General features: G+C 48.9%; 1 protein-coding gene across 2 annotated transcripts in view; it reads left to right on the top strand.

Annotated features, from left to right (window-relative positions):
* KSR2 (kinase suppressor of ras 2) overlaps positions 1-27,407 on the top strand; it is a 433,928-nt gene that overhangs the window by 333,925 nt on the left and 72,596 nt on the right. For both annotated transcript variants that reach the window (XM_053902086.1, XM_053902087.1), the window contains exons 8-10: positions 7,201-7,268; positions 10,142-10,260; positions 19,580-19,745. In XM_053902086.1, coding sequence (XP_053758061.1) covers positions 7,201-7,268; positions 10,142-10,260; positions 19,580-19,745 — 353 coding nt within the window. The remainder of the gene's footprint in view (positions 1-7,200; positions 7,269-10,141; positions 10,261-19,579; positions 19,746-27,407) is intronic.

Genomic DNA, 27,407 nt, shown 5'->3' with positions numbered 1-27,407 from the left:
GGCCTGCTTCCTGAGCCTCAGTCTTCCTGACTTTGAAATGGGCATGATGGTTTCCACCCTTCAGGGCTGTGCTGTTCAGAAAAAACAGGTTATATAAGAGGTAGGCGTTTCTTTAACGTTCCCTCATTCAGATGCTGGGAGCCAGGTTTTCAAAACATCGTTTGTTCTCAGTAAGGAAGGGCTGTGCCCTGCTCAGATGGATTGCAAAGCAAGCTGGGGTGGACGAGACAAAGTCAGGGTCAGGGAGTTGGGCTGCAGACTTTGTTAAATTGGTTACAACTGCCCAGTGAACCATTTGAAATGGACATGACTGTGTTCACCAGCAGGAATTTTGCCCGCCCCCCTTCGGGGAAGGCTAGCCTTCTGATCCCAGCGCCACACGGGTCTCTGGGCTCTCGTCTGCCCCACAGGAAGGCTGGGGGCCATGACAGATCCATTAAGGAAACAGCACAGCTGCTCATTTGTCCCCCACCGTTCCCGGGCAAGGTCCATGCAAGTCCATGTGCTTCTGGCCCAACCCCTGTCCTGACCTCACTGTGGGGGAGAGGGGACCTCGAGAGAAGAATGCAGAGACGGACACACCTGCATTTCACAAACCGTGAGAGATTCCTTTTATAAGAAATAGGAATCATTTTTCAAGAAGCCTTTTGATAGAGACCATTCACACCGGCACACCGGGGGCGGTCAGTGGCATTCCATGGCTTTCCCTTCTGCCCTTCCTTCCTTGTCTTTCCTTTTCTCTCCTTCCGTGTCTGTGGTGTTTATGCAGCATGTATTATGCACCAGCCCCCAGGCCAGGCACTGAAAGGGGGGAAGGAACGGGAGGCTACAAGGATGAGGAAGACCCAGATCTTGCCCTCAAGATAAATTCACACATTTAACTTTCAGACGGAGAGGATGTCTCATTTAGCCAGCAGCTCCTTTGGGGAACAAGATTTCCCACGAAAGCAACTTTTCTGCGTAACTGAAGCTTATCCTATTAGCTTTGAAAGTTAAAAAAAAAAAAAAAAAATTAACCTTCTTCAATGAAAAGTCTTAAATAAATCCTTTGCAAGTTTCCAGGCTGCGTGGGGTTCGCGTGGCATTCCCTGTGTCCACTCAAGTGTGTTTCAGCCTGTCTACGGAAACCTTGACCTGTGTGCTGCCTTGGTGGACCCCACTCGGGCATTTTTTGGTGAGATCCTCACTACAGTTTTGCAGACGAGGAACCTGGATCTCAGCAAGGCGGACGGATGTCCCCTTGGTGTGGGGAGGGCAGAACTGTGGTTCAGGCTCATGTTGGCTTGACTCGGAAACCCAAGCTTCTAACTACTTGGGGAACCCCATATGACCTTTCCCTGGTGCCTGGCGTTGTTCAGAGCCACGGTGCTAACTCATGGGGCTCCTCTGGGCCAAGTTTGATGGGGAGCTTTGTGCTGTCAGCTGTGTGCCCCCCCAGCCCTCCCTTTTCTCTGTGTGGAACGAAGCACCTGGAGAAACAAATTCATTAAAGGACCGTGGGCCGCAGACCCGCAAGGGACAGGGAGTAGAGGCTCGGCTTTGGTGTGAGAGCTTTGGGACGGCCGCATTGGGTTTTGAGCCTCCTTTCATGATCATGGTGTCCTGTTTGGGCTCGCCTCTTTCTCAAGGCCTCAAAACAAGGATTCGAGGGCAAGTGTATTGAAGAGGTGATCCGGACCATGCCAGCGGGGGAGCGGGGGAGTGAGACCAGGCAGGGAAGGAAGGAAGCCAGTACTGGGTGCTTCGCAGGGCAGGTAACGGCTCTGGGTAGCTGGGGTCCAGTCTCCCCTTTGACACCTCTGAGCCGTCCCACCCAAGGGGGAGGAGACTGGGATCATCACCAGCCAGGTCCCACCCGTGGGTGTTTCAAAGCTCCAGGCATTGCAGTCAGCCCCCAATTCAGCAAGAGAAAGTCCTCCACTGTCTCGGGGGCTTGAGACACAAACTAGCAATAGTAAGAATGACTGTAACAAAAACAACAGCACCTGCTACTTCAAGTAATCGTCCTGGGCACCCGCGTGTGTCATATCATTAGTTTTCTCTGCGGCTACGCAACTGCGGATACTACGTTTCTTTGCAGCTACAGATACTATGATTGTCCCCATTTTACAGATGACGAGACTGTGGCTCAGAGCGGGTCGGCGACTTACTCAAGTTGTCACAGCCAGGAAGTGATAATGCCGGACCTTGAACCCAGATCCCTGCTTCATATTTTCCTGACCCCATTTCGCCTTTTTGGAGGGGAGGGTGCTGTATTCTGGAAGATCTAGGCTTCTAGACACCCCTTGTTTGGGACGTAGAATGTGTCTTCCTCATTCAGTGGTTCTGGCATTCACTCACTCAACACCCACGTTCCCGGCAAAGACCGAATCAGAGCCTTGGAGGTTGAGCCTTGGGGGTCTGATTTGGAAGCGGGTGGTCGGCCTTAGTTTTCCCTTCTATGGGCAGTGAAAGGAAAAGTCTCATCTGGGTGGAATCCTGTGCATTTCCTTCTCTGGCTCCTTCTTCCCCTGCCCTTGAGGGTCTGTATCATTTCAGCGCTAGGCTAGTCGGCCCACTCAGTTAGTAGATGCCAGTGCTCCACCTAACTCCGTGCAAAGGGTTAAGTGTCTTAGCGTGAAAGTTCTCTGGGCTTTTCTGCAAGAACAGTGGCTGTGCCCTCCTTGCTAGGTCCGCCCTTTGAAGCGCTGGCCAGAGGGACAAGCGTTCCATCTCCCACCTTTTGGCCAGAGATGAAGGAAGGCTTTTCTCTAACTGCAAAAGACAAGCAAACGAGGGATGCCGGAGGGGATAATGCCTGGGGGAGGCAGGACACGGGCTGAGGTCACAGGAGGCTCCGCCTGCCCCGTCCTGGTTCGGGCAGGGTCCAGCGGTGGCATGGGACTGTCTGCTCCTGCTTCAGAGTGCTGCCCACGACAGCGACCGGGCTTCTCCACACCTGCACGTCACCATTCCAGCTGCGCTCGTTAGAGAAGACTCGTAGGCGGGAGAGGCAGAAAGGAAAAATTTCTTTCTGGAAGCTTCCAGGGCAGAATCAAGCGATTTCAAACAGCAGTGAGTGCAGAAACTTCTCGGTTCCACTCTCATTTGGCATCAGCGGATTCCCCAGCTCAGGGCTTCCCAAGCATCAGTCTGACCTATCCCGGCTGTGACGGCCTCCGGTGGCTTCCCGGGACCTGCAGAATCAAATATAGACGGCTCGCCAGGGTTGCCGGGGGCCCTGTCCGTGTCTTCCTCCCCTTCCTCGTGTCTTTATCGCTTTGTGGTTCTCTTCGGCCTCATCGGCCTTTAACCTCTGACCCCTGAACCCACCAGCTTGTTCCTGCCCCCCACTTTTGCACCGGCCGGAAGCCCTTCCTTCTCACTTCCATACCCTCCATCCGGTTTCCCTGAATGATTTTTTTCTTCCATCTCAACACACCTGCAATGATCTGATATTTGTTTACGTGGTTTTTATCCCTCCCCGTAAGCATAGCGGCTTCATCTGCCCTGTTCCCGGCGTGTCCCCAGGACCTGGGGCCCAGTAGGCCCCGTTGAGTGTTTGCAGAATGAATGAAGGGCTAGTTGCACATTCCCTGGAGCTTCGAACTAGGGTTTGGATGCAATACCAATGACCTCCAGGGGAACTGGGACTTGAGAGTCCGGGGAGCTTTAGAAAAGAAAAAGACATGGGGTGCCTGGGTGGCTCAGTCGGTTAAGCGTCCGACTTCGACTCAGGTCATGATCTCGCGGTTTGTGAGTTCGAGCCCCGCATCGGGCTCTGTGCTGATGGCCCGGAGCCTGGAGCCTGCTTTGGATTCTGTGTCTCCCTCTCTCTGCCCCTCCCCTGCTCATGCTCTGTCCCTCTTCCTCAAAAATAAACATTCAAAAAAATTAAAAAAAAAAAAAGAAAGAAAAGAAAAAGACAAATTTGCAGTAAGGTGGGATTTTTATTATCCTTGTGAGGTCAGGCAACTGCAGGGGAAGAGCAAAGTGACATCTCAGGCTTGTCTCAAAGGAGGACATTTTGATTGTGCTGGTTAGAGATCCTAGGAACCTTCCCACTTATTCACCCCACCCTCAAGATGTAAAGGAAGAAGAATGAAGGTTTTACAGGCATCTGCGTGGTGGTTAGAGCTGGGCTCGGGACTTCTGTCTGTTACTGGCTATTTGACCTTCAGCAAGTTATCCAAGTTTGCCGAGCCTCAGTTTTTCACTCTGTAAAATGGGGATAACAATAGTTCCTACTTTTTATTCTTTTTTTTTTTTTTTTTTTTTTTTTTTTTTTTTTGAGGTGGGGAAGGGCAGAGAGAGAGGGAGAGAGAGAATCCCAACCAGGCTCCGTGCATGGAACCCAATGCAGGGCTCTCTCCCAGGACTGTGAGATCACGACCTGAGTCAAAATCAAGAGTCAGATGCTTAACTGACTGAGCCACCCTGGTGCCCCTAGTTCCTACTTTTTAAGATTGATATGAGGATTAAATAAATTGCATAAAGCCCCGGGGGCATTTCGTGGCTCATCACAAGCACTTGTTCTCAGAGCTTGTACCTCTTTTTTTCTTTTTTAGTATTTTTTTTGGGGGAGAGCACAGGTAGGGGAGGGGCCAAGGGGGTGGGGACAGAGGAGCTGAAGCAGGCTCTGTACTGACAGTCTGACAGCAGTGAGCCCAACGTGGGGCTCGAACCAGTGAAACGTGAGATCATGACCTGAGCTGAAGTCAGACACTCAACTGACCGAGCCATCCAGGTGCCCCCCAGTAGCACCTCTTAATGCTTTTCAATCATCTTAGACTTTCAGGGGCCAAGAGTTGCCACTTTTTTTGACAGTTCTGAATTGTCTAAGCTAATTTGTCCCGAGTTGATTCAGTCATTCGCTCACGACCCTGTCGTGATTTTGCCATATGTATGTAGCAGCCTTCCTTTTATTTATTTACTATTTATGGCCTTCTACATTTCAATACATTTATTTAAGGATGGAAATGTGTCTTATTACTATGGTGGAAAATCAGCATCACTTCCATTAATATAAGGCAACCAGGGGAAAAAAATGGAAAAATGGAAAAATAAATTTATTTATTTTTTTAATGTTTACTTATTTTTGAGAGAGAAAGAGAGAGAGAGACAGAGCACAAGCAGGGGAGGGGCAGAGAGAGAGACATACACAGAATCCGAAGCAGGCTCCAGGCTCTGAGCTGTCAGCACAGAGCCTGACGTGGGGCTCGAACTCACAGACCACGAGATCATGACATCTGAGCCGAAGTCGGACGCTTAACTGACTGAGCCACGCAGGCGCCCCGGAAAAATAAATGTATTACATTTCCTGTGGATACTGTCGCCTGTCCAAACCTGGGACTGGGCTTAGCATGTGGTAGAGAGATATAAAGATGTGTTAGCACCAGAGAGTTCCCCGATGCAGTCAGAGAGAAGGAGATTTGGAGACGGACTAATGTTCTTACGATGTGATCCGGCATTGTTCCATGCTGCCTGCATCCCCCCCCCCCCAACCCCCTACCCCCCGCCCCGCTTCATCCCTGCACTCCTGGCAGCCTCAGGGCTAACCTTTCCATATGAGAGAGGAATTCAGTGCCCTATTAGGGCCCAAAAGACTGAAGACAAAAAAATAATTGGGCAAATGTGCATAGACGTTCCAAAACAATCAACTAGGCCAGTGGTTCTCACACATGAGCACATATCACGCTCAGGTGGAGGGCTTGTTCCAAACATGTGAACTGCATTTCAGCTCTGGAGTCTCAGATCCATCAATCCGGGGGGGGGGGGTCCCAGAAATTGGCATTTCTGAAAAGTTCCCGGATGGTGCCGATGTGACTGGTCTCAGGACTCCACTTTGAGAACCACTGAGCTAGACTAATTGGGGGAGTCAAAGTTGAGTCTATGACTGGGTGTTGAGACCATTCTGTTAAAGAGAACTGTCAAATCCCTAGAGAGGAAGAAGGTCGAGGGCAAATCTAAAGCTCCTGTGCCTCTCTGTGTATTTTAATATTAAACCTCTGAGCAGGCTAAGGGTGTCTTCTGGCAAAGATGTTGGCTGTTGGAAGTTAGGCTGGCGTGCACAGAAATGATAAGGGAACCCAAAAGGATGCAGGTGGGGTACCCACAGCATCTGCCACAGCGTGTATCTTTCCTACTGACGTAAAACTCGAAACGGAAAAGACAAAGCCAGGTCAAAATTACTTGGGGTTTCTATTATCTATTATCCTTTTCAAGTCTGGTAACTCTTTGGGGGAGAGCAAGGTGACATTGTCTCAAAGTAGGACATTTTGACTCTAAACTCTTCGTACGTCTAAAACTGAATAGCTGTTACTGATCTCATCCTAAGGGGAAGCCATGGTTAGCTGTGTCCTGTTGCTTGAGGCTTTAAGAAGAACGAGAAACCACCTTTGGCACCACTGACCTGAGGTTTCCGCCAGGAAAGCTCAGTTAATCTGTTTTTCCATCTGTAAAATGGGAATGATAATAATATCCATTGTGTAAGGTTGTTATAAAGGTCCAATGACATAGTGTATGTAATATGTTTAGTGCCATGGTTGCCAGGTGAATTTACAAGAAAACAGTGGAAGATTATTAGGATTGGATGATGACGATGACAATAAAGATTAAAAATACAGACCAAAAGTGGAAATATCTTTCAAAGCATAAAGTCCAAGTGGACATGGTTGGTGAAAGAGTTGCTACCCACTCTGAACCACCCAGGACTGACCTGTGAGGGGAATGGCAACAGACTCTCTTCAGAGTTGATTTCCTAGGTGCCAAGGAGATACTTTAGCTGCCCTATCTCATCTCAGATTTTTGTATCCACAGCTTCTAGAGATTTCTAAACCACCAAGGCATCACATCCATCTATTCATCCATCTACCTACCCACCCACCCATTCATCCATCCATTCATCTATCCATCCATCCATCCAACCACCATGTGTCCATCCACTCATCCATCTATCCATCCTTCCATCCGTCCATCCACCCACTCAGCCACGATTCCATCTACCCACCATTCCATCCATCCATCCAACCACCATCCGTCTACCCATTCATCCATCCATCTATCCATCCATCCATCCATCTGTCCATCCACCCGCTTACCAACCCATCCACCCACCCATCCATCCACCCATCCACCCACTCACCCACCATTCCATCCACCCACCCACCCAGCCTCCCAGCCACCCATCTTTCCATCCTTCTCTCTCTTTCTGTCTCTCAGGTTAAAGTGCCACAACAAATGCACCAAAGAAGCCCCACCCTGTCATCTCCTGATCATCCACAGAGGAGGTAAGTATTTAACACTTGGTGCCCTAGGGGTAGGGTGGCACAGGGACTCCTGCAGGCCCTCTGAGATAGCTGTCCCATCCAGGCCATTTCTGCGTACCTCTTAATCCCCCGATATTTGCCAATTTTTTCCTTTCTGACGCTCTTCTTCCTGCCATCTGTCCCCTTCATCCACTTCCTGTGCCTGTTCTCCCTGTTCCTTGCCCCGCTCCTGGTCTCTCTGATACTTTTGCCCCCAGATTCATCTCCCCTTTCCTAACTCTTTTTCTCTCATTCTTGTCTGCTCTCCTAATTTCCACTCTCCTCTCTTTCCCCCCTAATCTCATTGCTTTTCCTTCCCACTTAAAAAGAGTGCTGGCTGAGTGTTTCCTCTCACATGCTCTCCAGACTCAATCATTTGGCCCTGCAGAGGTGGGCATGGGGAGGGGTTGGGCTTGGGTCTGTTGGTTTTGGGCCATCTGTGTTCTGTCCCCTGGGGCTCTGGGAGTGTCCTGGCCAACCTGTCCAAGCAGCGAGGTAACAGCTGCCCTTGGGAGAGCCGTGGCCAGCCTTGTATCTTGCACAAAAAGCAAGACCAATTTAGTGCGAAGGAAAGACCAGAAGGAGAGGCTTTTCCCTACCTGCCAGGGACTCAACTGGGGAAACCTTGTAGTCCAGCTTTCAAAATAGTTCTCCTGATTCTTGTCTCATGGAGGAGTTATCTCTGGCTTCTGTTATCTACGTTACAATTCATTCACCAGGGGAGGGGACTCTTTGGGCCTGTGCTGTCCAATACAGTAGCTGCTAACCACCCCTGGCTATTTAGATTTAGATTAATCTAAATGAAATAAAAATAAAAATTCCATTATTCTGTCACACCAGCCGCGTTTTAAGGGCTCAGTAGCCACGGGTGGTGGCTACCATATTGGATAGTGCAGATAACCAACACTTTCATCATCACAGAAAGTTCTGTTGGATATCACTGGCTCTGACCTTTGCTATTCAATGTACAGGAGACCTACTGAATCAAAATCTGCATTTTTAACCGAATCTGTGGGCAGTTCCTCTGCCCCTTAAAGTTAAGAGGCAAGGCTCTCGGGTACCAGTTGCAAACTCAGATAGCTTCCAGGGCCAAACCAGGATCCTAAATAAGAGAAGGTGGCCAGGTGGGGCCATGCAAAGTGGAAGGGGAGCCCAGGAACCCTCTAGAGAGGACAGCCACTCCAGCAATGATAGAAACAACGTGGACCTGAATTTTTCTCATGTTTCAAAGAAAAGCCCAAATAGTTGTATTATTTTCAGATATTAGCAACTTATTACAGTTTTAAAATTCTTGCTGGCCAATTCCCTGCCCTCCCACCCTCCCGTCTATAGGTGGGCTAGAGCCTTGGAGCCGATGTTGAGGTTCACAACCTGCTGATGTGAGACAGAGTCCTTCCTCGTCCCTGCTATGTCCCTCTCAGCTCCCCTGGCCTTGGTCAATGCACGCTCCAGGGAATCTGCCCCGATTTAGAATGAGCCCAAGGGAAACTCAAAGAAGGAAGCAAATTGCTGCCGAAAGCCTTGGGATGTGTTCCAAAGCCATTGGGCCGTTGGTTTTCGATGATCTTTGCATTGCTTACCTCCACGAGGGGAGGAAATGGCACGGGAAGGAAAAGTCTTCAGCCCTCCTGCCCCTTCCCACCCATCCTTAATTAAGAACCATCTGTTCCTTGCACAACTGTATATGCTCAGTGAGGCTATTTTTTAAAGCTGAATTCTCACAGCTCTTGACCCCTTGTCTTGCTTGGGTCAGCTTCATTGGGGAAACCACCTCCTAGCGGTCTTTGCCGGAGTCCAACTCCCATGCGGAGACCAGAACCAGCCTGCTGCAAGGTGACCCGCTTCCAGAGGCCGACACCTGAAGAAAGGCTCCCTACATGCTGCCTTCATGGCCGTGCCCCCTTTGCTCAAAGGCAGCAGGTGCCCGTACATGCAAAGCCAGTGGAACTTGCCAGAAGTCCTCCAGCTTCTTGCTTTCCCCCCATCCCCCACCCTTGTTGGTAGGAAGTTTAAAATATAGTTGGTTTCCATGGAGATGGCAGCTCAGGCTAAGCAGAGAAATTAAATTCCTGGGTCAGTCCAAAGCTTTAACTTCTCCACCAACACCGCCCCCCCTCCCCCCACAACACAAAACAGCTAACAAGTAACACTGCCAGGCATCAGATTTGAATTTGAGCTCCTCAGTTTGCCCCTCCCTGTGGTTCCTATAAGAAGTGATAATAAGAGAGGGGTGACGGGAAGAGAAGCTTGGATGACGTCGTTTGGATTTATTTAGCATCAGCTGTGTGCCCAGCTTTTTGTGCGGCTTCAGGGAGGACATTGAGGGGAGGTCTGGAGATACTAAGCCTTCCTTCCAGGGATCCCTGTGGCCTTGTTTAGGACAAACGTGTTTTGACACGCAGCAGGCTGCCCGGGCCTGAGAAATCCCACAAATGACAAAAGAGGATCCCGACACAAAGGTTAGACGGAGGCAAGGATGGGTGGACATTCTGAGCTTATCCATTGATTGTAGATCTTAAGGAATCAGGAACCTCTTATATTTCAAAGGAGGGTCAATTCTGAAATGATGCCCACGTGAAACAATTATGGTATCAAAAACAAATGGATAGCTTCGGCTTCATTATCAAGATGTACAGTTGTCAAGTCATTTCTTAACAACATAAACATTCTAGAAAGCACAGAGGACACCTGATCTTAACGCCATGACCTGACAACTATCGTTTTTGGAGGATTCCCTTCCCATCCTGGGGGCAGGCCTTCGAGATGGGGTCTGAGCTAGGCTTTCCTGGCAGAACGGTTTAACACGAAGCGGTACTTAAACTCCCAAATTGCTGTTTTTACCCCTACGGATCCAGCAAGGTTAGTCCGGACAGAGTCCGTCCCGTGTGACATCAACAACCCTCTACGAAAGCCACCCCGGTATTCGGACCTGCACATCAGCCAGACGCTCCCCAAAACCAACAAAATCAGCAAGGTGAGGGCGGGGTCCTGCTGGGTCGGGGTATGCTGGGGCTGCCGCTGCCTGGGAGGGGCGGGGAGGGGGGCTTGAGCGAATTGCTCTGGAAACCTTCACCTCCCAGCCCACCTGGGCTCTCCTTGTTCCATGTGATTTATGTAAGGAAAGCTTAGCGGGCATCCAGCCCTCCGTGGAGAGTGAGTGTGCCAGAAATCTGTCTAAATTAGACAGAGGGCACACGGAAATGAGAATGAATGAATGTGTCGAGGAGGGAGCAGTAGGGATTGCGGGAGAGTCTAAGCAGGGTTCCTGAGTGATCCAGACCCAGCTCCCTTTGCTCTATGAGATGTTTTGCCAACCTACGGGGATTAACCTTGCAGATGGCTGGGTTGACATATCTGTTGAATCGGACCACCGAGGGACGGAAGACTGTTTTTTGAGCTCCTGCTAGAGATTAGATAGATGGATATGTGGGGGGCAAGGTGGGGGGGGAGGCAAGCTCTGAGCCTCAGCCAGTTTGGTTGACTTCTGGCTGGTCCTCAGATGGTCAGCCTCTCTATGCACCTGTCCACTGTGGCATGGAAATTTCCAGCGTGATTTCCATGTGTTTGGTCTGTTGGTTGGACTGCACCAGAACCTTCCCAGGGACACGTGCAGCCTTATGGTGGGAGGCAAAGCCTGCACGTGCCAACAGGTGATTTCTCAAACTCCCCAGTGCTTCTGTGCACCGTGTTGAAGGTGGGTAAAGTGCAAATCAATCCAAGCGTGTGGGAAGTCACCACCTGTGTTCAGGACCCAGATGAGCATCACGATGGCTCGGTGACCTCTCACTGGCAAGGCTCTGTCTAGCTTCTCTGCATAAGGCTGGAGAGAGTATTGCTTCTCCCCAGTCCATCCTCCAGAGAGCAGCCAGAGTGATTCCTAATGAATGCAATTTGAATCCTGTCCCCCTCTGCCTCAAAACCACCCAGTGGCTCTTTACTGCATTGAGAAAACAAATCAAGCTCCTTCTGCAGCCTGCAAGACTGTGCATAATTTGGTCCCTCGCTCCGTCTCTGACCTCCCCGTGTACGTCTCCCCCCACCAAAGCCCATATGTTCTTTCTCTCACACACTATCACCCACCGTTTTTACTACTAGCTCTCAGCCATTCACCATCTGGCTCCTTGTGGCGTCATCTAAGCAGTTGAGAGCTTGGCCTCTGAAGGCAGGCGAACCTTGCAGTCAGCCCTGGCTTCTCCCACTTACTAGCGGTGAGCCTCAGGGCAGGCCACTAATTTCTCTTGGCCTCAGTTTTCCTGTATATGAAATGGGTACGTTCCAGTTATCTACCGCTGCACAGCAAAGCCCCTCAAACTTAGTGGAGCACGACAGCCTTTTAATTATGCTCGTGGAAACTGTGGGGACTGAACTGGGAAAACTTACACAGCTAGGGGCTGGAATCTTCTAGAGCAGAGATTGGCACACTATGGCTCACAGGCCAAACCAGCCCAGCACCTGCACCTGTTTTTATGAATAAAGTTATATTGGCATGAGCCACACCCATATTGTCCACGGCTGCTTTCACACTATGATTGAGAATTGAGTGGTTCCAACGGGGACCACATGGCTCACAAAGCCTAAAATATTTGCTATTTGGCCATGTTAAGAAAAAGCATGCCAGCCTCTGAGCTAGAGTCGTCATCAGTCACCTGTCTAGTGTCTGCCTGTGGTGCATCAGAGACCGGGTTCAGCAGAGACCCAGCGGAAGCATCTACATGCAGACTTGCCTTATGGTTTGGGGTTCCTCACAATATGGCGGCTTCAGGGTGGTCGGGTTTCTCACCTGGCAGCTCAGGGCTCGACGAGCAACTGAGCAACAAGGCAGAAGTTGCCTGGGCTTTTGTAACTTAGCATTACCTTGGTGCGTTGTCTTGGCTTGTCACTAGCCAGGGATCGGTAGTGTCAGTTCTGCTCTGTCATGCTGACGGGGGCTGTCGCGCTCCTGCTCAGATTCAAGGGGAAGAGGCATAGAAACCACCTGCCGATGGGAGGAGTCCAAGGAATTTGAGGCCACGTTTTAAAATGTCCACGGTGGCTATAATAAGAGCACCAGCCTCAGAGAGTTGTCTTGGGGATGAAATGAAGTAATCCACATACAAGCATCTAGTATGGTTCATGGCACATGTTAAGCATCCAGAAAATTCTAGATACTGTTTTCAGCTTAAATCTTGGGTTTCCAATCCAGATCTTAGGTTGGGTCCACTTTTTCTTTGTTATTTGCATAAGATACGTATAGGTCTCTAGAAGAAGGGATCCCCACCTCTGGGGGTGCTTAGGAGGCTCAAATGATACGGTTCCTAAGAAGTAACTGTGCATGTCTAGAGAACCCATCCTTTTCTTTGTGACATCTTAGGGGGCAGGCTGCTCAGAGCATCTCGAGACCTTCCTCTCTGGCTTTGCCGACATACTGAGCCTCTTGATCAGATGGGACAGAAACACGGGTCAGCTAGATCAGTGACTGTGACATTGTTCTGCTTGTCTGCCAGCGGGAGAATTTGATAAGAGAAATAAATTAACCTCTATTTAGAAAGCAGCTTTGACTTGAAGGTGGACAGGATCTATCACAGGGCCGGGTTATTTTTTCCTCTCTTTCTCTTCTCACTGGCTTCACACAGATTCTTTTTGTCAGGCAATGATGTGGTTAGTGCAATAGATTTCTGAGCCAATTTGGTCTGAAGGCTTCCTTTTCATTGCTCTGTCTCCTCTCCTGTCTGGCTCAGTCAATCCAAGTTCACAAAAGCCCGGCTTTTTCTCCCGACGTAATGGTTACTTAGAGTGTGCATTTTGGAGTGAGAAGGCCCAGCCTTCGAACTTCGTTCCTTCACTGACTGTGTGGTCATAGCAAGCTCTCTCTGCCTTGGTTCCTTCCCCTCCTCCCCCATTAAAGGGGCAGCACACTAGCTATGACTGGGATTGTGGAAAGGAGTAGATGCAGTGATAGGCGTCAAGGATTTAGTCTGACCCTGGATGGTCAGGGCATGGAATGGCTTGATGGGGGAAAGAGGAACGGAAGGAGGAAGAGGAGGCAGAAAGAGGAAGAGGGAGGGGGGGGAGGGGGAGGAGGCAGAGGAGAAGAAGAAACGGCAGTATCTGCCAGCTCCTTGGGGGACCAGGCTATAGCCCTCGTCCCTCCAGGTCAAGGCATCAGAACCCCATCTGCCGTGGTGTCCAAGGCTGAAGATGCGCCTGCTGTAGTGACGCTATTCGAAATGGCTGCATGCCGGCTTGCCCTTTCCAGTTGGTCTTGCACTCGGGCCAGCTCCATGGACCTCCAGCAGGGCCGTGGATCACTGTCCTGTTCTTCCATCAAGATTGTGACTCAGCTGCTCTTCTTGGGTCTGCTCCAGTCTGTTACTGCTGACTGGTCTCGTCCTCTACCTTCCCCTCTTCTCCATGTCATTGCTTCTGCCTCCATGTACTTCTCATAACCTTGGCTTCTTTGTTTTCTGGCCTGTCGTGGCTCTTCTGTTCTCTTTGAACCTCATCTCGTCTCTGCCTGTGCGCCTGATGCTGTCGGCCAGCTCATCTTTTCATTCCATGTCATAGTCATGGGCCAGCTGCCATCTTGTTTGGACCTGTGGTCCTGTGTTGGGGGTGGGCCGTGGAGGTCACAAGACAAGTGTGGTTGTTTAGGACTGTCTGTTCACCACAGTCTATTGGGTTGGAGGGTAGGGACAGTTTCCTTAGGAAAAGTCCATGAGAGAGGCAGTTACCATCACCACCATGTCCAGATCAGTGCTCAACTGGGTGGAATGGAATGGGAACATGGGAGATAAGCATGCTTTTGTTCAATTCCCAGAGTCAGATGTGAGTTTCTTGTGACTTGGGACAACCTTGTGCTTCTGCTGCTGGGCTGGGGGTAAGGACCCAGGCCATTAACTCTCTGTATGACACCAGTAAGTCACTCCCCCCCTCCGAGTCCCAGTGTCCCCATCTACAGAATAAGGATTTGGACTGGGAGGTCTCTGAACGATGTTTCTGTATTTTAGCTGTGCTCTGAAAGAGGAATTATGCCACTAGCCCTTCCTGGAATGATCTGATTTGAGTTTGAGTTTCCCTCGATGGAATGAAACCTCCCGTTGCTGGTCCCATTGGGCCATAGACCTCAGTCTGACCCAAAGAAGGAATTTCCCCTCCTATTGTAGCAATTTGGCCAAGGAATGTGGGCACCATACGCAGCTATCTCTTGAGATGATTCTGTTTATTCACATCAGCCCTGAGCTACAGAGATGAGAAAGACCTAAATCCTTCCCTCAAGGAGGTAGAGATAATTCCTTGCTCCATAAATGCAATTCCTCATTCCAATCCTCCTTCTTTTCTGTTAATTCACTCATTCATATAACACTTATTACTACCTCTTATGTTTTTGTTTCTGTGCTAAGTTCTGCAGATTCCAAGATGAATAAGACACCATCTAGTAGGAAGAGATAGACCTTTCCCTCCCTCTCTCCTTCTCTCCATCCCTCCAAGGCTCCCTCCCTTCATTTCTTTCTTGTTTTCCTTCATCTAGCACCCATCTATTTAAGGACCACACTGTGGCTGGGAATAGGGAGCTCCCAGCCTAGAGGGCAAAACAGACAAGTAGGCTGAGAAGCGACTGGGTAGAAGCAACAGCTGAAGCCGAGTGAGTGGGAAGAGCCAGCACCAGGAGCGAACGATGTGCTTGACCTGGTGGAGCAGAGGGTCAAGGGAACTTCCCAGAGGAGGGGAGCTGTGAACTGTGTCTTCTAGGCAGACTAGGGATGGACAGATATTCCAAGTCGAAATAACAGCATGTCCCAAGCCTTGAAGATGTGAAGTGGCCTGGTTGGTGTTGGGGACCGTGAGCCCCCTCATCCAGCAATAATGTAGCACCCCTACCTGATGAGGTAGGGTCAGTGGAAGCCTAGTGGAGAGTCAGAACTTTTACCACCACCCAAATAATGAGGCTACTCTGTTGTGCTTGGTGTCCGTGAAGGCTACATAGGGAATGGTAATAGTACCTCTTAGTAGAAGTAGTACCTCTCCCAGAAAGAGCGTATCAGTGGAGGCCTATGAAGGGGCTGGAATTCCCACCCCACCCAGCAACAATTAGGAGCCCCTCCTGTCCTCAGGTGCCGACAGAGGCAGAGGGCGTAGGCATCTGGCCCTACCTGGGAATAACAAGACAGCACACGCCCTCTTCCCTGCTAGGGCAGGGTCACGGGAAGCCAGCTAAAGCCAAAGGTTTAAGTAAGAACCAGAGTCTCACAACTTAATACCCAGATGTCCAGGCTTCAGTGAAAAATCACTTGTCACACCAAGAGCCAGAAAGATCTCAAACTGAATGAAAAAAGACAACCCATAGATGCCAACATTGAGACAAGTGAGATTTCAGAATTATCTGACAGAGATTGTTAGAGCAGTCATAAAACTATTTCAGCAAGCAATTACAAACACTCTTGAAACACACGAAAAAAGTAGGAAATCACTGCAGAGAAATACAAAGTCTCAGCAAATGAATAGAAGATATAAAGAGGAACGATATGAAAATTTCAGAACATATAACTGGGAAATGCAAGAATTAAAAGTAAAAACTCAGTGGAGAGACTCAGTGACAGAATGGAGGGACAGAGGAAAGAATATGTGAGCTTGAAGATACAACAGTAGAAATTACACAGTCTGGATAACAGAAAGACAATTGACTAAAAAAAAAATGAGTAGGACCTCAGGGACCCTTGGGACAATAATAAAAGTCTAACATTGGTGTCATCAGAATGCTGAAGGAAAGAATAAAGAGGGCAGGGCTGAAAAAATTCTCCAAGAAATAATGGGCAAAAACTTCTCAAAATGGGCAAAAGACATAAACCCCTGTTCCTGTTTTTCTGATTCAGAAGCTGATACGCATACCATGTTCATGGATTGGAAGATGCAACATAGTTAGGATGTCAGTTCTCCTCAAAATTGATGCCCAATTCCTATCAAAATCCCAGCAAAATATTTTTTTTTGTAGATGAAGACAAAATTATTCTAAATGTTATATGAAAAGGCAAAGGAACTTGAATAACTAAAAACAGTTTTGAAAAAGAATAACGTGGGAGGAATCAGTCTGCCCAAATTCAAAGCTTATTATATAGTTAACAGTAATCAAGACCAAAGAGGATATACAGATGGCAAGTAAACACATGAAAAGATGTTCAATATCATTAGCCATTAAAATGCAAATTAAAACTACTGTGAAATGTCACTGCACTCCTATCAGAATGGCTAAAATAAAAAATAGTGACAATACCAAACATTGGCTAGGATGCAGAGAAAATCAGTCCCTCATACATTGTTGGTGTAAAATAGTGTACCCATTCTGGAGAACGGTTTTCGCATCTTCTTTAAAAACTAAACATGACAGGGGTGCCTGGGTGGCTTAGTCAGTTGGGCAGTCAACTTCGGCTCAGGTCATGATCTCGCAGTTCATGAGTTCAAGCCTCCTGTCGGGCTCTGTGCTGACAGCTCGGAGCCTGGAGCCTGTTTCGGATTCTGCGTCTCCTCTTCTCTGCCTCTCCCCCCACTCACTGTCTGTCTGTCTCTCAGAAATACATAAACATTAAAATATAAAAATACAAAAATACAAAACTGAAACTAAGCATAGCAGTTAATGTGCTGTCAAGAAATTGCACTCCTGGGCATTTATCCCAGAGAAATAAACATTTGTTCATACAAAACCTATACCTGAATGTTCATAGAAGCTTTATCCACAGTAGCCACGGAGGGGAAACAACCCAGCTGTCCTTCAATGGGTGAATGGTCACACACACTGTGGTACATCCATGTGATGAAATACTACTCAGCCATCAAAAGGAGCAAACTATTGATATATTCAACAACTTGGATGCATCTCCAGATAATTTTTCTGAGTGGGGAAAAAAAAGCGCCAATCCAAAAAGGTTCCATACTGGATGATTCCATGCATAGAGCATTCTTGAAATGACAAAATTATAGAAATGGGGAACAGATTAGTGGTGCCATGGGTTAAAGATGGGAGGGAGACATGTGAGGAGACAGAGAAGGAAGTGGGGTGGCTATAAAAGCACAACATGAGGGGTCCCTGGGGTGGTGGAAATGTTCTGTATGTGGACTGTATCCGCTCGCCATCTGTGTTGTGATATTGTGCTATCATTTTGCAAGATGCAAACATCAGAGAAAGCTGGTGAAGCCTGCATGAGATCTCCGTTACTTCTCTTTTTAAAAAACAATTTATTTATTTTTGAGAGAGACAGAATGAAAGTGGGGGAGAGGCAGAGAGAGGGAGACACAGAATCCAAAGCAGGTTCCAGGCTCTGAGCTGTCAGCACAGAGCCTGATGCGGGACTCAAACTCACAAACCTCAAGATCATGACCTGAACTGAAGTTGGACGCTCAACTGACTGAGCCACCCAGGCACCCCAGATCTCTACTACTTCTTAAAACTGCGTATGGGGGCACCTCAGTGGCTCAGTCAAGCATCCAACTCTTGGTTTTGGCTCAGGTCATGATCTCACAGTTCATGAGATCGAGCCCCACGTTGGGCTCTGTGCTGACAGCGCAGAGCCTGCTTGGGATTCTCTCTCTACCTGCCCCCCCCCCCAATAAACTTTAAAGAAACTGCATGTGAATCCACAGTTATCCCAAATAAAAAGCTCAATTGCAAATTATGTCATCAACATAATCGCAACCATTGGTTGACAACAAAGTGCCTCAGCCCAGTGGGAGGGGTGTAGGTACATTCATAACCTCATTGAAACTTCACAGCGGACCCAGCAGGTGGGTGTTCTTAGCCCGTGTGAGGGACAAGGAGAGACTGAAATTCCCAGAAGTAAAGTCACTTACTTGGAGGCAGGGGGAGTGAGTGGGCTCTGGGAGGGTGACATCACAGCATAGGCACCCATTGGGCATCTGATGGAGAACGCCCGTTTCCTGTCCCCCTTCTTGCCCTCCTATGCTGGTTGGTGTTTCTTACACTGACTCTGGAGTTTGGCAGGTAAACGTACCTGTTGTAAAATAACCAGGTCCTACAAAACCATCCCCAGGCACCCGGAACCAGTCAGAGTGATGGACCTCTGAGTAATGGAGGGACCAAGTGACCACTGTCTTGTGAGTGGACAGATTAAAGTTCCAGCGATGCTGGGATTGAGAGGCAGGAATCCCTTTTATATGATGTTGAGGTTTGCTGGCATTATTCCCACTTTACAGGAGGCAAAACTGAGGGATGGAGAGGTTAAGCGTTTTGTCCAGAATGTATGGGGAAGGGGTGGCTATGGGATTTGAATCTGGGTTTGCCTGACTCGGGCTCCTGCTGGTTTTAGTTTCCTGGGGCTGCCTTAACAAATGACCACAAACTGGGCAGCTTAAACAACAGACCTTTTTACCCCCTCGCAGTTCTGGAGGCCGGAAGTCCGAAATCAAGGTGTTAGTGTGGGATTGGTTCCTTTTGGAGGCTCTGAGCGAGGATCCATTCCATGCCTCTTCCCTAACCTCTGGTGGCTCTGGCAATCCTAAGTGTTCGTTGGCTTATAGATGCGACAATCCAGTCTCTATCTCTGTCTTCGTGGGGTCTTTTCCTCTGTGTGTGTCTCTCATTTTCCATTTCTTATAAGGACACCTGGAATGGGATTCAGGACCCACCTGAATCCAGAATGATCTCCTCTTGAGATCTGTACCTTAATGACATCTGCAAAGACCTTTTTTCCAGATAGGCTCACGTTCTGAGTTTCCCAGGGGGCAGGTCTTTTGAGGGACACCATTCAAGCCACTATCCTGCTCCCGATCCCACCGCCGCCAGGGCCCTTCTGAGGGTGCACGCGGGGGTTCCATCTTCGGGTTTGCTTAGAGCAGGTTCGGGGCCCAGCAGAGACCACGCCGGCTCTGCCTGACACGTGAGGGAAGATGCTTTCGCGTTCTCTCTGGAGCGGCCAGGCTGTCGATTCTTTAATAAACACTTGGGAGGAGAGGTGTTAGGATGGAAAGAGCACTCTGGGCACCTCGGCGTGGGACTTTCCAAAATCAAAAAGGCACAGGGAGCTTGGCTGTCGCCTCCGTGGCTTTCATTATGTGGTAACCTTTCAGTCCGGAGTCCAAACAGCGGACAGGAAACTGATGCCAGAAACTGTTCCTTCCACAGCTGGATGCAACCCAGCTTGCAGGTGGGGATGATGAAGCAGGTGGGACTTTGGAAGGTTCTGGTGGCTGAGGAAAGGGGGGGACTAAGGATGCCGGGGTGGGGTTCCTTCCTGCTTGCTCACTCTCACTCTCGTGTCTCTGCATCTGTGCCTGCCCCTGTCCCCTGCCCTGTTTTCTTTCCGCAGGACCACATCCCTGTCCCTTACCAGCCGGACTCGAGCAGCAACCCCTCATCCACGACGTCCTCCACGCCCTCCTCGCCAGCACCCCCCCTCCCTCCCAGTGCCACGCCGCCTTCTCCCCTGCATCCTTCCCCACAGTGCACAAGGCAGAAGAACTTCAACCTGCCAGGTACCTTTGCACTTGGGGAATCGCGGGGACCGCGGGAGGGGGAGGTTGGGTTCGAACCAGAGCCGTGTCCAGCCGGTCCACGCTTAAAGGCGATGGGTTGAAGAGATGCGGGTGAGTCTTACTATGTTCAGGTCAGTCACCACATATTACTTTATCTGATCTCAGAGGATGAGATGGATGAGAGGATCCAGAAGGTTCTCCCAGCTCATAAATTCCAGAGTACCTAGCTGTGGATCTGAGACTGTGCACCGGGATATGAGATGCTGGAGAAGCCACTCATGAGATGTTCTGGCTTCTTGGCCTCCTTTGTCATTCGACCTAAGAAAGAGATCTTTCTCTGCTCAGGTGGGCCAGACCTGAGAGTCTTCCTGCCTCTTCTGAGGTCCTGCCCAGCCCACTTCCTCTTCTAGGGCCCTAAGGATTTTCTAGCTCAGCCATATTTGCAGCACCACAGCTGATGTCAGGAAGGAGGCCGGTGGGATGAGGTCTGACTTGGCCATGGAACCAGAGTCTAGAACGGCGTTGTTCCCTCTGGTACTCTCTAGCCCCCTGTGGCCGTTTAAATTGAAATGAATTAAAATTAAATATAGTTAAAATTTTAATTCCTCAGCCACGGTAGCCACATTTTAATTACCCATTAGCCACTGGTGGCTGGTGGCTGCCATATTGGACAGTGCAAGCACAGAACATTTTTATCATCGCTGAAAGTTCCACTGGACAGTGCTGATCTAGGGACTGATTTCCACCTAAGCCTGCAGGTTTCGTGCAGAGGGAAAAATCCCAGGTCCTGCGGTCATGGGTCACACTTCCAAGCCTCACCAGCCATGACGGAATGACCAGTAGGCAGATGAAGGCCCAAACCCACACCTGGCCAAACCCAGATACAACTACCCGTTTAAGGACAAGCTGTCACCTACCCGCACTGTTTTGATCTGGGCTAAGTCCATAGGAGGAGGAGGGCACATTTTGAAGTCTTGCAAGATTGGGATTTTTTGGTTGCGTTCAAGCCTGAGGAAGTCTTGTATCTGTCTGGTATGAGGACCACTCACTCACTGGGCAGCCAGCAAGGACCATAATGTGAGTCACCAGCTGGAAGCATTCCAGCGAGTGCCTCCCAGAGTCAATTAGGCAAAAACCGCCTGCTGTGTCCACGGACTGGGTGCTCCCCCTGCCACCTGCAGGATGGTCCATTTCTGCTTCACTGGAAGGGGGCAAATGCAAGAAGGGCGCTTTGACACTCCATGACCGTCCCTCCGCCCCAAACCTGGGGGGAAGCGGGTCTGGGCGCTTTCTTACCCCTGTTCCATCCCATTCCCAGACACTGACTTCAGGGAATTTCCCCGGAAACTGCTGCACTGCTTCCTTATGGGCCAGGGGCTGGGAGGGGACCTCTGAGGGGAGACCTGTATGTCAGAGTGCCACAGCTCTTTCTATCCCTAGAAGACTCTGCTGGCGAGAGACCTGGCTAACCCAGGGTGATCACTGTTTCCCTTAGCTCCCTCACTCTTTGGGGCAGGGTCCCCGAGGACGGGTCCTTGCCCGTTTGCTGCTAGCCTGCCAGCGATCCGCACCTACTCCAGAGCATCTCATGACAGTGACGTCATTTGGGGTGTGGGCTGAGGGGTCCTCTGAGGGCAGGCACTTTAGAACAGCAGTTAGGAGCATGAGCTCTGGAGCTGGGCTGCTTGGGTTGAAATCCCAGCTCTACTGCTCAATCTCGGCGTCGTGCTGGAGCAAACCAGTTACCTCTCTGTGCCTCTGTTTCCTCATCTGTAAAATGGGGATAATGATAAAAGCATCTACTCCATAGAATGGTGGAAGGACCAAACCTCATCATACATGTACCGAGTTGAACAGAGCGAGTGTCTCGCTGAAGGTCTTGACACATGCCAGCTGGTTCCATTATTATATAAACATAAGAATAACAAATTGCCATGGCTACCATTTCTGGTGTTTCTCATCATCACTGCTAATTAATAGGGGCGTAATCCGAATTGTGGAAATCAAGATGAAATCCTCACATACCCTGGCATTCAGAGCAGGGATCGAATTAATCCTTTTGGAGGAGGTAATTTCACATTGTCTATCAAAGATTTATAGGTACATTCCGTGGACCAGTGATATGACTTCTAAGACTTTATATACAGATATGCTTGCATAGGGTACAGGGATCTGTACGTAAGGATTTCATTGAGATAGTGAAAACTTTGGACTCAACCCAAGTGGGGAATGGTTAAATACAAATCAAGAGAGGAATGGTTGAATACACTGTAATATATCTACATAACCAAATATTCAGCCACCCTTAAAAAGGATGGGGTGGCTCTTTGTGGATATCCTGACATGCAAGGTATACACAATGTCTTGTAAGTGGGAAAACAAGTGATTTGCAAAGCAGTCGGTATAATAAAATCCTATTTATTCTAAAATAATTATATATAGTTGTATGTTTATATGCATGTGTATATATACTTGTCTATTTGTATATGCACAAAAAAGCCTGCAAGAACTTCCTGGCAGCTGTTTCTAAGAAGAAAAATTTTATTTTATGCATTGCTACAGCGTATAGAGTACCAAGGAACGCACCCGTTTCATAATTGAACAATAATCACAAAATGCAATATTGAAGTGGAAAACAAAACGGGACCTTCCAGAAGAGCAGCCAGACCTTCTCCCTTGACTTAGGAGGTTTTAGCAAAATTCCCTCACAATGACAAGTGCCTGTCTTGTTCACACAAGGTCCTAGCCACCCGTCACGCCCTTGACTACAAGCCTCTGTTGATGGGAAAGGCAGCTGTGGTTATGGTTCCCTGCCAAATGTTGAGTTTTTGAAGACTATTCTGGCTAATACCTAGGCATCATAATGTTCTCAGCATTGACTGATACCTAGAACATTCTTTTCCAGAAGGGTCTATGGGGTTAACAGGCATCTGGCTCACGTGTTGACCTCAGGACATACGGAAGAAGGGTTTTTAGTTGGAAAACGAAGCGCGTCAGGCACAGGCTTGGTAGGATTTATGATTGACCTCCTTGTTCTCAGCCACTTGCTTCTGAATCCTGGGGCCATGTTTGACATGGCAGGTGGCTTATGGGTGTGCTTCCTCCCTTTCAGCACCCCCTACCTCCCTTCACTCTGCCCTGATTCCGTCTCTATGCTCCACAGTGCTCCTTCCCTACCATGATTTTGTTCATTTATTAACTTATTTAGTGTCCGTGTCCTCTGTGACAATCAGAATTATCAGCTTCGTGAGACTGGGAAACATGTCTGCTTCATTCACGCTTCTACACCTGAAGGCCAACACATTGCCTACAGCTTAAGGCACTAATTAAATGGGGTTTTTTCGAATGAATGAATGAATGAATGAGTGAATGACTTGAAATTCATGCATTGCCCAAGGCTGCAGATTTTTCTCTTCAAGTCATTTTCTGGCCCTCAGACTGCATCCATCATAAGACATGTTTATTGAACATCTACTATGTACCCGTGGTATACAAGGCACTAGGTATAGAGCCGTATGCACACCAGACATGCCCTGTTTGAGTTTCCAATGGCTGCTGTAACAAATCATCACAAGCTTAGTGGCTTAAAACAGCCCAGAAGTATCTTTTGGGATGAGCACTGGGTGTTGTATGGAAAACAGTTTGACAATAAATTTCATATATTAAAAAAAAAAACAGCCCAGAAGTACTATCTTACAGTGATGGAGGTCCCAAGTCCAAAATCCGTTTCACTGGTGTCCACAGGGCTGGTTGCTCCTGAGGTGCCAGGGAGGAATCCACTTCCTTGCCTTTCCCCAGCCTCCAGCGGCTGCCTCCATTCCTTTGCACACGGCTCCACCCCACTCCCACCTCTGTTTCCGTGATCGCATCTCTGACTCTCTAACTCTGACCCATCTGCCTCCCTCTTGGAAGGACCCTTGTCATGGAAGCGGATGTAGTCACAGTCTCCAGGGATTAGGATGTGGACGTCTTGGGCAGAGCGGCCTCACTCGGCCTGCCACAGCCCCTGTTCTCGTGGAGTCTATAGCTTCGCGGGAGAGACGGGTTAACCACACAGACGCACACCTGAAATGAGTTGCACCAAGTGCCATGAAGGGAAAGAACGGCGGTACAGCAGCCATACAGCGAGTTCAAGAGGAGAGCAAGTTGACGCCTTGGACGTCTGAGTTCTGAAGACGGGGGAGAGTTGGCTGGGCAGAGGGAGGGGAGCATGTGCAAAGGCCCTGCCCCAGGAAAGAGCTGCAAAAATGTCCCCGTGGCCCGAATGCCGTGAATGAGGGAAAAGTGGCACCAGGTAGGACTCAGAGGTACAGGGATGAGGCTTGGCCGGGCCTTGCAGGGCCACGGCAGGAATTCAGATTTTCTTTAAAGGGTGTAGGCAGAAGGTGACTTACCCTCCATCCTTCCTTCTAGAAGACGATCCAGGCTGCTTTGGGGGGAGGCCTTAGGGAAGGAAGGAGGGAAGGAGGGTTTCGGGGTAGAAGTGAAGTGCCTTCAAAGTGGCCTGCGTATCTCTCTGGCCTCCAGCCACCTGAGGACTCCCAGTTCCCGAGACCTCTTCAATGCCAGGGAGTCAGGAGCCGCTCGGATTCATCATCAGGAACGAGCTGTTCTCTGGCACACGGAGGGGTTGAGGAGGGAGGGGGCTGGCTCTGTGCGTGGAGACCTTCGCCAGTGTCCCTTTGCCTGACCCCTGTCCCTTGTCAGAGCGGTTTTTGCTGTCCCTCGCCCAGCTGCCGCTCCATAAAAGAATGTCACTGCCGGCTATCCTTTGCTGCAGACACCGAATCCCCCGTCCCCGCTGGGGAGGGAAGAGATCAGCTAAGCTTCTTGAGAACCCTGGGTGGTTTTCTCTTTTTTAATTTTAGCCTCTTGTTGACTGCATGCAATGAAAAAACAAAAAACAAAACCTAAGTTATCTAACAGAAGAAAGAAAGGTCCTTGAAGTCCTGGAGGTTGGTTTTGTTTTAAAGCTTTGCTCTGTGACCTTGGCCGAGTTGCTTCTCACCCTGGGCACCTCATTTTCCAGAATCAGGAAATGCGTCCGTTTGGATTCCAACTATCTGGGATATTTGGGGATTGCTGTGCTAGGAGAGAGTTGATTAATTCAATAAACACGAGTTGTGCACCCACTGGTACCAGGCCCCTCTCTGTCCTGGGGAGTTAATAAATCAGTTCCAGCCTCGGGGGCAGCTAATGACTTCGCTCTTTGAAACCGATTTTCTCTTAATTATAAATCATTCTTGTCTGTTTATTAAGAGAGCTTAGAAAGATATTGGCCTATTCGCTGCAGCGAATGCTTATTCAGCACCACTATGCACTCTTATCTCGTGGAATGATGATCTCAGCCCTGCGAGGGAAAGACTGTGATTATCCCGTGGAAACTGAGACTCGGAGAGAGTTGCCCAAGCTTTTACAAACAGCCAAAGGAAGAGTGAGGATTCAGCCCTGCAGGATCAGCCTCCTACTCCTGCTGTCCAGCTCATCTTTGCTTTAAACCGGAAGTCAACAAACTTTTTCTATCACGGGCCGGATGGTAATATTTTAGATTTTGTGGGCCATATAGTCTCTGTTGTTGCAAACATTCAGCTCTGACGTCCTAGCATGTCGGCAGCCAGAGACAGCATGCAAATGAATGAATGTGACTGTGTTCCAGTAAAACTTTATGGACAAAAGCAGGTGATGGTCCAGATTTGGCCCCTGGGCCATGGCTTGTCAACCCCTGGGCCCAGCCTCTGAACCACTGCAGTAATGCTTGGTGAGTCGGCGTGCAGTTGTAGGTTGTCCCTGCAGGTAATAAAATTGCTTCTGGAAGCACGCTCACCAGTTTGGACTCCTATCTGACCCCATTCCTGCTCAGTGTGGCCTCTCCACTGCCCACGATACCCTTGTCCCCCACCCCTGCTCCAGGCCCTCCACCCCACAGGAGTAAGGGGTAAACATTAGAAACCTCGGGGATGTCCGGAACTGGCACTGGGAGTAAAATGAATTGTGGGTGAATCAGCAGTGAAGTTGAGGAAATTTCTTTTTTCCCTAAATACAGAAATTAACCCATGCTTGTGGTAGGCAGAATAATGGTACCCCCAAACTCACCACGCTCTAACCCCAGAATCTGTGGATCTGTGACTTTATAGGTGACTTGACTTTGCAGGGATGATTAAGTTAAGGATCCTGCGGTGGGAAGATTACCCTGGATTATCCAGATGGATCCTAAATGTAACCACGAGGGTCCTTATAAGAGGGAGACAAGAAGGTCAGAGACGGCAGGAGGTGATGTCAGGACAAGGGGAGCAGAGACTAGAGTCGTGGGCTCAGAGCCAAGAAGTGCATGCAGGCTCTAACATCTGGAAGAGGCAAGGCATGGATTCTCCTCTGGAGCTTCTGGAAAGAACCAGCCCCGGCGACACCTTGCTTTTAGCCCCTTATGACTTATTCCAGCACCTCCGACCTCCAGAACTATAAGATAAATGTGTTATTTTAAGCCACCAAGTGTGTCATAATTTGTTACAGCAGCAACAGGAAAACTAATACAATGCTCAATGTAGAAAATTTGAAAAACACAGGAAATGCATAGTTTCCCAATTTTGTTGAGATGTAATTGACATATAACATCGTATATGCTTAAGGCGCACAAGGTAATGATTTGGTACATATGTGTGCTGGGAAACGATCACCACAGTCCAAGTTTCTATCCATCACCACACACAGTTACAGATTTTCCTCCTTGTGATGAGAACTTTTAAGATCTACTCTCAGCAACTTTCAAAGATACAGAACAGTAATTGTGAACTGTAGTCACTATGATGTGCGTTACCTCGCCAGGACTTAATTTGTCTTCTGATTGGAAGTCTGTACCTTTTGGCCAGCTTCAGCCTGTTCCCTAACCCATCTGGTTGTTTCTATGAATTTTTTTTTTTTCAAATTCCGCATGTTACGTGATCTCATACAGTATCTTTCTCTGTCTGACTTAATTCACTTAGCACAGTGCCCTCGAGGTCCATCCATGTTGCAGTGGCAGGATTTCCTTCTTTTTTTTTAAGACTGAATAGCATTCCATTGTATGTACATGTGTACATATATTGTGTGTGTGTGTGTGTGTGTGTGTGTGTGTGTGTGTGTGTACGTGTACCATTTGCTTTATCCGTTCACCCATCAGTGGACCCTTAAGTTGCTTCCGTGTCTTGGCTCTTGTAAATAATGCTGCACTGAACACGGGGGTGCAGATTATCATTCCAGGATAGTGATTTCGTTTCCTTCGGATATATTCCCAGAAGCTGGATCACGTGGTAGTGCTATTTTTTTTTTTTTTTGCGGCACCCCCATGCTGTTTTCCCCAATGGCTGTGCCAGTTTGCATTCCTACCCACAGCACCCCACTCTTTCCCCTTTCTCCTTCCCCTCACCACACTTCTCTTTTCTCTTTTTGATAGTAGACATCTTAACAGGTGTGAGATGATATCTCATTGTGTCCTAAAGGATTTTTTGAAAGCGTCTGTAATCAAAGAGGGGAAAAAACGACTATTTTAGATTATGGTTTCACAGACTTTTCTCTGTGTGTATGTGTCCCTGTGCAGTTAACAAAAAATGGGATCGTGCTCTGGGTGACTCTCTGTTCTCCGGGAGCTGCCCGTGGGAGGGTTGGCTTGGATGTCCAGAGCTCTGC

The sequence above is a fragment of the Panthera pardus genome, unplaced genomic scaffold, assembly GCF_024362965.1.
Source record: "Panthera pardus isolate Hobbes unplaced genomic scaffold, ASM2436296v1 HiC_scaffold_15, whole genome shotgun sequence".
Lineage (NCBI taxonomy): Eukaryota > Metazoa > Chordata > Mammalia > Carnivora > Felidae > Panthera > Panthera pardus.
This window is presented reverse-complemented; position numbering and strand designations above follow the sequence as displayed.